This window comes from Bombina bombina, chromosome 3 (assembly GCF_027579735.1).
Source record: "Bombina bombina isolate aBomBom1 chromosome 3, aBomBom1.pri, whole genome shotgun sequence".
NCBI lineage: Eukaryota > Metazoa > Chordata > Amphibia > Anura > Bombinatoridae > Bombina > Bombina bombina.
In genome coordinates this window covers 1,264,860,234-1,264,875,226 of record NC_069501.1, presented here as the reverse complement: position 1 = coordinate 1,264,875,226, position 14,993 = coordinate 1,264,860,234, and the positions used below count along the sequence as shown (strand labels likewise).

The 14,993-nt window shown below is 39.7% G+C and overlaps 1 protein-coding gene across 1 annotated transcript in view; it reads left to right on the top strand.

Moving 5' to 3' along the window:
• Positions 1-13,186: 13,186 nt before the first annotated feature.
• Positions 13,187-14,993, top strand: part of LOC128652720 (vomeronasal type-2 receptor 26-like) — a 171,286-nt gene continuing 169,479 nt past the window's right edge. Inside the window, exon 1 of the mRNA XM_053705652.1 lies at positions 13,187-13,802. Coding sequence (XP_053561627.1) covers positions 13,187-13,802 — 616 coding nt within the window. The remainder of the gene's footprint in view (positions 13,803-14,993) is intronic.

The window sequence follows — 14,993 nt, the reverse complement described above, 5'->3', positions numbered from 1 at the left end:
TTAATCGTCTACCATCGAAGCATTGAGCTTTATACCTACGGACTTCCCGGAGACGCCATATCCTTTTCCAGCGTGGAAGGTGTATGTAGAGGAGAGTGGTCCAGTGGATTATTATACCCAAAGGCTCAATTATTACTAACTTCTTGTAAGTGCAATGTGTTTTTAGCGCTCAAATAAGTAATAAAACTTTTACCTTGAGTCGCGGTTGCGCTCTGTTCTTTTCTTGTGTTCACAGCTACCAGTTGTTTGGGCGCTCTTCAGCGTCCAACGATCAGTAAAGCAGCACCGCTCTCAGCTACAGAGTCAGGAGGAGTCATATTCAGGCACCAGAACACTATATAGACTTTACCATACTCCTGGGGACATCGAGGTGAGATTGATAACATTTTTTAATGTTATAAGTCCTTGTGTTTGTTTTTAGATTCTCAGGTATCACTGGTAATTGTTGTACAATAGTGTGTTTATGATTGTTATTTTTCAGTGTTATCTATAGGTATTATTGACACTATTTATTGTTAATCTCTGTTCAAAACAATAGAGCTTTTTGCCAGAAATGTATGTGTAAAGATCATTAGACAGTACTGATAGTAATATAAGGAACGGCACAGAGAGTACATTTAGGTAACTAAGAGTGCTTATTGTTCAGCTTGCTTAGACCAATTTTAGCGTATACGTTATTTTGTATTACAATTATATATATCAGTCAAGTGTGTAGAGTACAGCCAAATACACTATAGGTACTATTAGGCTCTGCAGCAGTGGTCAGTTAGCGCAGTGTGAGAGTAACGGTGTATGCTCTATCTAAACCCTGACATTTTAAACAAATTTACAATTTACTTATTGAATAAATTTGCTTCATTCTCTAGGTATCCTTTGTAGAAGGAGCAGCAATGCATTACTGGGAGCTTAACACATTGGGCAAGCCAATGGCAAGAGGTATATATATATATATCTCAACCAATCAACCGCAGGCTCTCAGTAGTGCATTATTTCTGCAAACTGAGCCTACTTAGGTATACTTTTCAACAAAGGATAACAAGTGTACAAAGCAGATTAGATACTATAAGTAAACTGAAACATAGTTTATAATTGTATGTTCTTTCTGAATCAGTTTAATTCTGACTTTACTGTAACTTTTAAAGTGAAAGTAAACCCTAGCGTTGTATAAACGCTAGGATTTACTATTAAAACTAATAAAGGAAGGACACTTTTATTCATGAAGTATAAGATACTTCATGTAGAAAGCGCCTTTATTTGATTCAATCGATCACCGTTTTTAGCTGCTACAGCCCACGTCAAAAAAAATTGGCTAAGAGGTGACATTTTCACCTCTTAGCCAATAGCCGTGCGGTAAATCCAGCCTGGCGTCCATGGGAGCCTGATTTACAGAACTGCTATTGTCTTAGAGGTGAAAACGTCACCTCTTAGACAATTTTTTTTTTGCTGTGCTCTGCTGTAGGAGCTAATAGTGGCGAGTGATTGAATCAAATAAAGGAGCTTTCTACATGAAGTATCTTATACTTATCTTATACTTATCTTATACTCATCTTATACTTCATGAATGAAAATGACCTTTATTTGTTTCAATAGTAAATCCTAGTGTTTGTACAACGCTAGGGTTTACTTTTACTTTAATGTGTATTTTTTTCTTAGCGAGCTCAGTATTTTGGGTTATTACATATAAATATTTTTCTTTGCCCTTATGAGTAGTTCCTATTAAGAAAATATAAACTTATTGATGTAATTGTACATAGATGCATTTCCTAATCTGTTCCAAGGACCATGCAATGAAATGAAGAATGAGCTAATGCAATATCTGTTATCTCTGTATACTAGCAGTAATCACATCTGGTTATATGTCATGTGCGTGAGGGGTCCTCACAGTCCCTATACACTCCCCTGTGGTTATGAAGACATAGCTCAGTCACCTATTGTGCCTTTAACAGCTGTTTGTAGAATGTTGGGCCTCTAGCGCAAGATGACGTGATAGACACATTCCTACGCAGTAGACAACTTATTTTAGAACACTGGTGTTGGTATGAAACTATTTTACATTCTCTCACAGATAAGGCGATAACATATTAACTTTATTTAACATTATATTATTTAACATTATTATAACCTCCCTCACTGTGCATACGCAAGAGTCCCAACCTCCTACAAATAGCTGTTTAATGTGACTTATTTGAGAACTACAGTTCGAGGAATTCTATGGACCGTAATCTGCAATGCGCATGCGCACACAACCCTTCTCCTCAGTGATCCATTGTGCACCTCTGATGGAGCTTATGTAGTTTATAGAGGGGGTGCTTATGGGGGTTACAGGTGTGCTGATGGGGCTTATATAGGTTACAGAGGGGATAACCTACATAAGCACAATCAGCTCCCAATTAGCACCCCCTGTGTAAAATACATAAGCAACAGTGCCCCCCATTTAACCGCCATAAGCACCTCCTGTCTAACCTACATAAGCCCCATCATCCCCCCCTGTAACCCCCATAAGCATCACCTATGTAACCGACATAAGCCCCCCTGGACGGGGCAGAAGGAGGGCAGGACCGCTATGCCACGCTACACAGAAGGGAAAAAAAAAGGAGGTGAGGGGGAATGAAGGAGGAAGGGAGATGATGGGGATCCTATGTTGGATCCATTGTGGGAAGGGGATCTGGGAGGGGGGTAGGGTATGGGAAAGGGATCTGGGAGTGGGGTGGGGGAACAAGGGGGGCAGCTACACTACAGACACTACTATACAATATGTATTGTTAAGAAACATACTGATGAAATACGAGCGTATCTTAGCCTAAAACAATCAAATTGATTGTGTCTGACAGAGCAGCAATTTAAAATAAATTTAAAATAAATGTATTTTTTTTTTTGAGATTTACACGCATGCACGGGATATGAAACCCAACATTTTTCTTTCATGTTTTAGATAGAACATACAATGAAACAACTTTCCAATTAATTTCAATGATGAAATTTGCTTCATTCCTTTGGTATTCTTTGTTGAAGGAGCAGAATTGCACTGCAGGAAGCTAGCTGGACACATTGGATGAACCAATGACAAGAGGATATATGTACAGCCACCAATCAGCTTCTAGCTCCTGGCAGGGCACGGTTGCTTTTCAAGAAAGGATACCAAGAGGATAAAACAAAATAGATAGTAGTAGATAAGAAAGTTGTTTAAAATTGTATACTATATCTGAAACATGAAAGAAAATTGCATTTAAGAGAATAACCACTCAGGGACACACTCCCTTACTCACATGCGCTCCATAGACCTCACTCACATTTCAATAAGAATGTAATCATTACTGGAGAAGCCATTACAGTTTTGGTGACAAACATTTGGAGTCAAACATGTACACAGGCTCAAGATCACTCAGTCACACTTTGTCAATCATCTTTTCTTATTAAAACAGTCAGAAATATTAACCCTTTACAGACATCCCAACTCTCCCTGAATTTCAGGGAGTCTCCCTGATTGTAATAGTGACTCCCTGAAGCCAGCAAATGGAATGCAATCTCCCTGAAACGCCAAATACCATGATCCAATGTGGCCCAAATCTGGAAAAAGTGTTTCTTTAAGGAATGCCTTTAGTTGCTGGGACGTTATAGAACCCTCAAAGCATCAGTAATCAAAAAGCCCTCACTGATTTTAATAAAATAAAACACAAATACTACCTTATTTACTGCACGTAATTCAACTTTGTATTCTAAAATATTTAAGCATTCAACAAGCGTCACTGGAAAATAGGTTTATTGTATGTGGTTGTGCAATAAAGCTACTTTTGGAGTAGATGTGAGATTGCTATTGCATTACTGGGATTGCATTATGATGTTGCAGTGGATTGCCTTCTTCTAATTGGGTAAATGTGAAGCTGTCTACCATCTTCCATTGAGTGAAGCTGGTGTCTATTGCTTTATTGTGACAGAAGGAAATAAAAGGCTTTATTTTATTGAGTCCCTATGATTGGTATAAGTGTGAGGCTATGGTCTATTTCCCTATAGACATGAGTAGATGTGAGGTTATTGTCTTCCTGTGACTGGGACAGATGTCAGGTTGCTGTCCAACGCTTCTCAATGACTAGGGGTAGAGATGTGGGGCTGCTGTTTGTTGCCTTAGGCCTAGATTTGGAGTTTGGCGTTAGCCGTGAAAACCAGCGTTAGAGGCTCCTAACGCTGGTTTTAGGCTACCGCCGGTATTTGGAGTCACTCAAAATAGGGTCTAACGCTCACTTGTCAGCCGCGACTTTTCCATACCGCAGATCCCCTTACGTCAATTGCGTATCCTATCTTTTCAATGGGATCTTTCTAACTCCGGTATTTAGAGTCGTTTCTGAAGTGAGCGTTAGACATCTAACGACAAAACTCCAGCCGCAGGAAAAAAGTCAGTAGTTAAGAGCTTTCTGGGCTAACGCCGGTTACTAAAGCTCTTAACTACTGTCCTCTAAAGTACACTAATACCCATAAACTACCTATGTACCCCTAAACCGAGGTCCCCCCACATCGCCGACACTCGAATAAATTTTTTTAACCCCTAATCTGCCGACCGCCACCTACGTTATCCTTATGTACCACTAATCTGCTGCCCCTAACACCGCCGACCCCTATATTATATTTATTAACCCCTAATCTGCCCCCCACAATGTCGCCTCCACCTGCCTACACTTATTAACCCCTAATCTGCCGACCGCAAAGCGCCGCCACCTACGTTATCCTTATGTACCCCTAATCTGCTGCCCCTAACACCGCCGACCCCTATATTATATTTATTAACCCCTAATCTGCCCCCCACAACGTCGCCTCCACCTGCCTACACTTATTAACCCCTAATCTGCCGAGCGGACCTGAGCGCTACTATAATAAAGTTATTAACCCCTAATCCGCCTCACTAACCCTATAATAAATAGTATTAACCCCTAATCTGCCCTCCCTAACATCGCCGACACCTAACTTCAATTATTAACCCCTAATCTGCCGACCGGAGCTCACCGCTATTCTAATAAATGGATTAACCCCTAAAGCTAAGTCTAACCCTAACACTAACACCCCCCTAAATTAAATATAATTTAAATCTAACGAAATAAATTAACTCTTATTAAATAAATTATTCCTATTTAAAGCTAAATACTTACCTGTAAAATAAATCCTAATATAGCTACAATATAAATTATATTTATATTATAGCTATTTTAGGATTTATATTTATTTTACAGGTAACTTTGTATTTATTTTAACCAGGTACAATAGCTATTAAATAGTTAAGAACTATTTAATAGCTAAAATAGTTAAAATAATTACAAATTTACCTGGAAAATAAATCCTAACCTAAGTTACAATTAAAACTAACACATACTATCAATAAATTAATTAAATAAACTACCTACAATTACCTACAATTAACCTAACACTACACTATCAATAAATTAATTAAATACAATTCCTACAAATAAATACAATTAAATAAACTTGCTAAAGTACAAAAAATAAAAAAGAACTAAGTTACAAAAAATAAAAAAATATCATCAAACATAAGAAAAATATTACAACAATTTTAAACTAATTACACCTACTCTAAGCCCCCTAATAAAACAACAAAGCCCCCCAAAATAAAAAATGCCCTACCCTATTCTAAATTACTAAAGTTCAAAGCTCTTTTACCTTACCAGCCCTGAACAGGGCCCTTTGCGGGGCATGCCCCAAGAAGTTCAGCTCTTTTGCCTGTAAAGAAAAAAACATACAATACCCCCCCCCCAACATTACAACCCACCACCCACATACCCCTAATCTAACCCAAACCCCCCTTAAATAAACCTAACACTAAGCCCCTGAAGATCATCCTACCTTGTCTTCACCTCACCAGGTATCACCGATCCGTCCTGGCTCCAAAATCTTCATCCAACCCAAGCGGGGGTTGGCGATCCATCATCCGGTGCCTGAAGAGGTCCAGAAGAGGCTCCAAAGTCTTCATCCTATCCGGGAAGAAGAGGCGATCCGGACCGGCAACCATCTTGATCCAAGCGGCATCTTCTATCTTCATCCGATGACGACCGGCTCCATCCTGAATACCTCCACCGTGGACCCATCTTCTTCCGGCTACGTCCAACTGCAGAATGACGCTTCTATCAGCCAATCGGAATTAAGGTAGGAATATTCTGATTGGCTGATGGAATCAGCCAATCAGAATCAAGTTCAATCCGATTGGCTGATCCAATCAGCCAATCAGATTGAGCTCGCATTCTATTGGCTGATCGGAACAGCCAATAGAATGCGAGCTCAATCTGATTGGCTGATTGGATCAGCCAATCGGATTGAACTTGATTCTGATTGGCTGATTCCATCAGCCAATCAGAATATTCCTACCTTAATTCCGATTGGCTGATAGAATCCTATCAGCCAATCGGAATTCGAGGGACGCCATCTTGGATGACGTCCCTTAAAGGAACCGTCATTCTGCAGTTGGACGTAGCCGGAAGAAGATGGGTCCGCGGTGGAGGTATTCAGGATGGAGCCGGTCGTCATCGGATGAAGATAGAAGATGCCGCTTGGATCAAGATGGTTGCCGGTCCGGATTGCCTCTTCTTCCCGGATAGGATGAAGACTTTGGAGCCTCTTCTGGACCTCTTCAGGCACCGGATGATGGATCGCCAACCCCCGCTTGGGTTGGATGAAGATTTTGGAGCCAGGACGGATCGGTGATACCTGGTGAGGTGAAGACAAGGTAGGATGATCTTCAGGGGCTTAGTGTTAGGTTTATTTAAGGGGGGTTTGGGTTAGATTAGGGGTATGTGGGTGGTGGGTTGTAATGTTGGGGGGGGTATTGTATGTTTTTTTTTTACAGGCAAAAGAGCTGAACTTCTTGGGGCATGCCCCGCAAAGGGCCCTGTTCAGGGCTGGTAAGGTAAAAGAGCTTTGAACTTTAGTAATTTAGAATAGGGTAGGGCATTTTTTATTTTAGGGGGCTTTGTTGTTTTATTAGGGGGCTTAGAGTAGGTGTAATTAGTTTAAAATTGTTGTAATATTTTTCTTATGTTTGTAGATATTTTTTTATTTTTTGTAACTTAGTTCTTTTTTATTTTTTGTACTTTAGCAAGTTTATTTAATTGTATTTATTTGTAGGAATTGTATTTAATTAATTTATTGGTAGTGTAGTGTTAGGTTAATTGTAGGTAATTGTAGGTAGTTTATTTAATTAATTTATTGATAGTATAGTGTTAGTTTTAATTGTAACTTAGGTTAGGATTTATTTTACAGGTAAATTTGTAATTATTTTAACTATTTTAGCTATTTAATAGTTCTTAACTATTTAATAGCTATTGTACCTGATTAAAATAAATACAAAGTTACCTGTAAAATAAATATAAATCCTAAAATAGCTATAATATAAATATAATTTATATTGTAGCTATATTAGGATTTATTTTACAGGTAAGTATTTAGCTTTAAATAGGAATAATTTATTTAATAAGAGTTAATTTATTTCGTTAGATTTAAATTATATTTAATTTAGGGGGGTGTTAGTGTTAGGGTTAGACTTAGCTTTAGGGGTTAATCCATTTATTAGAATAGCGGTGAGCTCCGGTCGGCAGATTAGGGGTTAATAATTGAAGTTAGGTGTCGGCGATGTTAGGGAGGGCAGATTAGGGGTTAATACTATTTATTATAGGGTTAGTGAGGCGGATTAGGGGTTAATAACTTTATTATAGTAGCGCTCAGGTCCGCTTGGCAGATTAGGGGTTAATAAGTGTAGGCAGGTGGAGGCGACGTTGAGGGGGGCAGATTAGGGGTTAATAAATATAATATAGGGGTCGGCGATGTTAGGGAACCAGATTAGGGGTACATAGGGATAATGTAAGTAGCGGCGGTTTACGGAGCGGAAGATTAGGGGTTAATAATAATATGCAGGGGTCAGCGATAGCGGGGGCGGCAGATTAGGGGTTAATAAGTGTAAGGTTAGGGGTGTTTAGACTCGGGGTACATGTTAGAGTGTTAAGTGCAGACGTAGGAAGGGTTACCGCATAGCAAACAATGGGGCTGCGTTAGGAGCTGAACGCGGCTTTTTTGCAGGTGTTAGGTTTTTTTTCAGCTCAAACAGCCCCATTGTTTCCTATGGGGGAATCGTGCACGAGCACGTTTTTGAGGCTGGCCGCGTCCGTAAGCAACTCTGGTATCGAGAGTTGAAGCTGCGTTAAAAATGCTCTACGCTCCTTTTTTGGAGCCTAACGCAGCCTTTATGTGGACTCTCAATACCAGAGTTATATTTATGTTGCGGCCAGAAAAAAGCCGGCGTTAGTTTTTCGGGTCGTTACCGACAAAACTCCAAATCTAGCCGTTAGTATCCCTGGGTAGATGTAGAGATGTGTTCGATTGTCTCCCCTTGCCTAGGGCAGATGTGGGACTGTTGTCTATTACCACCCAATGACTGGGATAGATGTGGGGTTGTTGTGTTTTGACTAAATAAGACTGAAGGAACAATCTACTGCCATTCTATAACCAGAGTAGATGTCAGACTGTTGATTTATAATCTCACTATAGGGATAGATGTTGGGCTGTTGTATACTGACTTATTACCACTGAAGGAACATGTAAATCTGTAGTCTACTGCCTCTCTAAAAGTGGACAAGATGTGAGTTTGCAATCTATTCTGTTCTTATGACAGAGGTAGATGTAAGGCTTGGGTAAACATGAGGCTGTTGTTTATTGCCTCCACGTAAATGATAGTTGTTTGGTTGCGGTTTGTTAATTTATTGTTACTTAATTCAGTTTGAGCGGACAGCCAAGGGGTTAAGGTGATAATAGTGAATACCCAACTGCCTTTATGAGATCATAATCAGTGCATTCCCTGCAAACACTGAGCATCTCATAGTGACACTTCATAGCTAAAACCCGATGTCATCTGTCTGTCATAAGCTGTCTAAAGGAGGTTGGGCCTCTAGCGCATGCGCAGTGAGTGCCACAAACTTCCAGCAACTGATTTACGTCACCGGAAGTGACGTGGTATACACATTCCTATGCGGTATACTATTTACTTTAGAACAAATTAAGTTGTCTATGTCAGTTCTAAATTAAGTTGTCTATGTCAGTATGGACTACTTATAAATAATGGGCATAGGTAAATATGGCAGTACAACGCCAGTGGCAGAAGTCACAGTACAAGCTGCAGTTCCCTATAGGCTCTGGTATTATGTCACTGTCATCATTAGTAAGTGTGATGATGTCAGTATGGACTACTTATAAATAATGGGCATATGTAAATATGGCAGTACAAGGTTAGTGGCAGAAATCACAATACAAGCTGTAGTTCCCTATAGGCTCTGGTGTCATGCCACTGTCATCATTAGTAAGTGTGATGATGTCAGTATGGACTACTTATAAATAATGGGCATATGTAAATATGGCAGTATAAGGTCATTGGCAGAAGTAACAGTACAAGCAGCGGTTCCCTATAAGGTCTGGTGTCATGTCACTGTCATCATTAGTAAGTGTGATGATGTCAGTATGGACTACTTATAAATAATGGGCATATGTAAATATGGCAGTACAAGGTCAGTAGCAGATGTCACAGTACAAGCTGCAGTTCCCTATAGACTCTGGTGTCATGTCACTGTCATCATTAGTAAGTGTGATAATGTCAGAATGGACTACTTATAAATAATGGGCAGGCTCTGGTGTCATGTCACTGTCATCATTAGTAAGTTTGATGATGTCAGAATGGACTACTTATAAATAATGGGCATATGTAAATATGGCAGTACAACGCCAGTGGCAGAAGTCACAGCACAAGCTGCAGTTCCCTATAGGTTTTGGTGTCATGTCACTGTCATCATTAGTAAGTGTGATGATGTCAGAATGGACTACTTATAAATAATGGGCATATGTAAATATGGCAGTATAAGGTCAGTGGCAGAAGTCACAGTACAAGCTGCAGTTCCCTATAGACTCTGGTGTCATGTCACTGTCATCATTAGTAAGTGTGATGATGTCAGTATGGACTACTTATAAATAATGGGCATATGTAAATATGGCAGTACAAGGTCAGTGGTAGGTGTCACAGTACAAGCTGCAGTTCCCTATAGGTTTTGGTGTCATGTCACTGTCATCATTAGTAAGTGTGATGATGTCAGTATGGACTACTTATAAATAATGGGCATATGTAAATATGGCAGTACAAGGTCAGTGGTAGGTGTCACAGTACAAGCTGCAGTTCCCAATAGGCTCTGGTGTTATCCTTATGGCTTTCCTGGCATCTCTTTATTACACTGCAGGCTATGTGGATGTTGGGGGCTTTTTCTGTTTACTATTGCTGATAATCTGGTAGAGTACTGTGTTTTTATTGCTTTTATTATTGAGTTTATTAGTATGTATGATATAATACCTAAAGCCAATAGTTTATTGTTTTGCAGGTAGTTGTCATGGTTAGGTGGTTTATCTGCAGGTCGCTCACTGCAATTTTCCTCAGTTGCGAGCTCCAACTCCACAACTCTCTCAGTCACCACCGGTGTTGTAAAATAGGTTGTCACCTATTCTGCCTTAAACGGCTGTTTGTAGGAGGCTGGGCCTCTAGCGCATGCACACAGAGCGCCACAACCCTACAGCAGCTGACTACACGTCACCAGAAGTGACGCGGTAGTCACATTTCTATGTGGTAGACAACTTACTTTAGAACAACGGCATTTTGCAGATTTCTTATTCGTTGAGCTTCCTCCCATTTTGGCGCTGGAGACACACCCCCCCTTGGTGACCCGTGACCCATCAAACACCTATACGTCACTGTTCTTCCCTTTTTAAAGACCGCAAGCATGGTGGTTTGTTTATGCCTGATCTAATGGCGGAGATAGATGCCAAGAAGCGTGTTGCATACAATCTGGAGACATCTGTGATAGATGTACTCCTAGTAAAAAAAGTCACAGGACCAGCACTCACTTCATAGGAATGTCCCTTTAAATCACTTTAAGGTGGATGTAGGTGCACACCTGAGGGACCACCCTTTCCAGAGTCCCAGCATATAATATGAAGAAAAATACACAGGTAGCACTCTAAATGGAGCAACAGCACCTTTATTGAGCAACGTTTCGGGGCTCCTGCCCCTTTATCAAGCTAACAAACAAGTGAATATATCAGACAATTATAGACACAGGTGACCAATCACAGCATCATAGGGAGGGGTTACTCACAAAGAGATCACACATGACCTCCAATACATCCTTATTTACATTTAACCCCTACACTCCTGCAGTGAAATGATTACCAGTTAAAAACAAATGCAGCAAGTTGCTTATTCTACCACACAAATGTACAAATAACATGCATTGGTTACTTTCATAGAATCTATCGAATATAATATAAACCAATATTTCTATTCAAAAGAAGACACATAGAAAAAGCATGAAAAAGCAACACATTAAATAAAAGGAATCAAGTCAAATTCCCAATTTAACCCTTTGGGGTGCATGGTATCTAGTTTCCAAATCCATCTAGCCTCTCTGTATAATAAATCCTTAACCCTGTCACCCCCTCTAATGCGTCTAGGGGCCTGGTCAATGACCATATATTTAAGTTGATTAATTTGGTGGCCTTTCTCCAAAAAATGTGCTGGTACAGGGAGGTTTGATGTTTTCTCATTTCTGATTGTGGATTTGTGTTGGCAAATGCGTTCCCTGACCTTCTGGGTCGTCTCGCCAATATATAATAACCCACACGGGCACTTAAGCGCATACACCACATATGTGGAGTTACATGTGTAATAACCCTTTATCAAAAATTTCTCTCCTGAATATGGATGAGAAATATAATCCCCTTTTATAACATTGCCACATTGACCACAACCTAAACAGGGAAATGTACCATTCTTAGGTTTACCAAAAAATATATGTTCCCCTTGGCTAATAGAAACAGAGTTGGGCATAGATCTAACCAACCTCTTACCTAAGGTATTACCCCTACGGTAAGCGGCTCTTGAGATGGTTTGGAATTCCTCAATATCTGGACAAGCTTCCTTTAATAATGGCCAGTGTCTCTTGATAATATTATAGACTTTTTGACTCATTGTACTATAAGAAGTGACAAAATTTAATATTCTAGTTACAGGTATGGTAGGTCTCTGAGAGGGTATCTTGATGGATTTATCCACCTCGTCCAGTTTCTGACTATCATAACCCCTCTTAATAAATGTATTATTCATTTCTGTTGACCTAACCTGTCTCATCTTGGGGTCAGAGACTATCCTATCCACTCTGATCAATTGGGATTGGGGACGCTGTACTCTTATTCAGCTCTGTATTTTTAACGTTGGTTTTTAATTTCATTTAAGTTTAGATTATTAAACCAAGGAGGGGAGGAGATAGAGAACATCTCCTTAAGATTAGAGAGATGTTCTGGATACATAAATTTGATTCTTTAACCCCCAAGGGTCTTAACAAGGATTTTGACTGGAGTCTATTCTATTAAAGATCTAGCACCTCCCATAGTGTATACAAATATGTTTGGAAGAATGAACTCAGTGTAGAATTTTGGTAAACTGTTATTTGGCTATAATATGCAAAACAAAAACTTAAAAAAAAATTTAAATTTGGATTTTCAAGCATTTGCCCTTTCTAATATTTACTCTGTACACTAGCCCCTAATGCTGCAAATTACTCTAGTTGGTTAAATTTCTATGCTCCTCTTTTAATTGTATATATAGGTTTTATGTTGTTTTTAATTTTTATACAGATGTCACTTACCTATTCCATTTAGAAAACATAAGAAATAAATATTGATGCAATATGATTTGCATCCACAAGATGCCGCTGTTGTAATTGCTGTGTTTTCATGGAATGGGTTAATGGACAACAGGTGCAGGTATAAAAGGCAGGAACCTTTATAATTAAAGTGTACATGACTAAGAGCCTATTGCAGGCTTGAAACGTTGTATATGTTGCTGGGACCCTATATGTGAAAGAATAAAGGTCTTTTATTGAATGTGGAGGCTGGAGTTTTTGAATTTTTGGACCCAGCATATGCCAACCTGTTTATGGTGGAAATGGAGAATGGGGGCACAGTGCACATACCTATTCCAAGATTACAGAGTACAGCTATTTAAAAGATATATAGACAACCTGTTCCTCCTTTGGACAGGAACAGAAGAAGAATTACTTAAATTGCTGGAAGAATTGAATAGAGCACACCCACAGTCAAATTTAAAATGACATATGACAAGAACATTGTAGATTTCCTGGACATAAGGATCTTCAAACGAGGGGATACACTACACACTACCCTCTACAGCAAACCAACCGACAAGAATTCCATCTTATGTGCTTCCAGCTGTCATTCGCCCAACCTGAAAAAGGCACTCCCAACATCCCAATTCAAGAGAGTAGCCAGGAACAATCTTACTGAGGAACTCAGGGACCTGCAGATGACAGAAATGGAAAATAAATTTTGCCGAAGAAGATACCACAAGAAAGCATTAAAGGACATCAGTGAAGTGGCCATTGAAATGACACAAAGAGAGCTTCTTTATGGCCTTAAGAGCAAACAGATGAAGGAAAAACTTACATTTACCACCACCTATACCAAAGGGAAGGAAGGGATTGCAGGCACCCTAAAGAAAAATTGGAACCTGCTAACTACTGACAGGGACCTACCCTTTAAGAAAATGCAACCACCTAGAATTGGCTATTGCAGAGCAGCTTCACTCAAGGACTACCTCATAGAAACAGACCCCAGAGAATGTAACAGCAAAGACACCTGGCTTAAAACTAAGCCAGGGTGTTTTGGATGTTTGGGGTGCACTACCTGTGGGGGTCTGACCACAGGTAATGTATTCAGCCACCCCTATATCGCCAATTTTTTTAAAATTAAGCAAAGAATGACCTGCACCACAAAATACATTGTTTATCTCCTACACTGTGTATGTGGAAAGTTTTATGTGCGCAAGCCGGTGGATGACCTGAGAACCAGGATGGCAAACCACCAATCCCCATACGAGCTGCAGTTGATAAAGGAGCATCTGACCAGCCTGTAGCCCAGCACTTTGCTGAAACCGGACACAAAACAACGGATCTCAAGTATATCATTATTGACCACATCCCCCAGGGCTAAAATTCTCCTGCAAAGAGAAGCACAATGGATATTTAACCTAGGGACTATGACCCCTTGGGGACTTAACATCAATCTTGATTGCCACTGTTTTTTAAGATAGCCTCTGTGACCTATGGATTGCCTTATCTTGGAACATATGCCCATAGATTATGTGGCTTTAGTTGATAGCATGCTGATTTCACATCTATATCAATTCTAGATATATATTATAGCATTTATATTGTCTTATGTTTTACATATACTGTGGCACCTATAGATTTAATTCTCTACACAGTGTTTTTCCCATTTTTTTTCCCCAGCAGAGTTCCCACTAGTGATTCATTACATTTGGGGTGTTATTATTAGCAATCTTTAACTTCCCCCTTTGGATCATATGCCCTACAGCATTGGTGCTTACTGTTAAAATTTTATTTGCACCTGGTCTAGATCTAAGTTGTTATACGTCTCGGGCAACTAGTGCCATATACTACAGGACCTATAGGTGTAAATTCAATATTCAACACATTCACCTAGATTACAAGTCTTGCATTAGGGTTAAAAAGCAGTGTTGGCCGGTCCCAACGCTGATTTTAAAACACTGCTGGTATTACGAGTCTTGCAGGTACAGGTGTACCACTCACTTTTTCGGGCAGACTCGGAAATCCCGGAAATCCACTTACGTCAATTGCGTATACTATATTTTCAATGGGACTTGCATAGCGCCGGTATTATGAGTCTGACAAAAAGTGAGCAGTAGACCCTCTCCTGTCAAGACTGGTACTGCATTTTAAAGTCAGTAGTTAAGAGTTTTACACTACAACGCCATAGTATAAAACTCTTAACTAAAGTGCTAAAAAGTACACTAACACCCATAAACTACCTATTAACCCCAAAACCGAGGCTCCCCACATTGCAAACAATAAAAT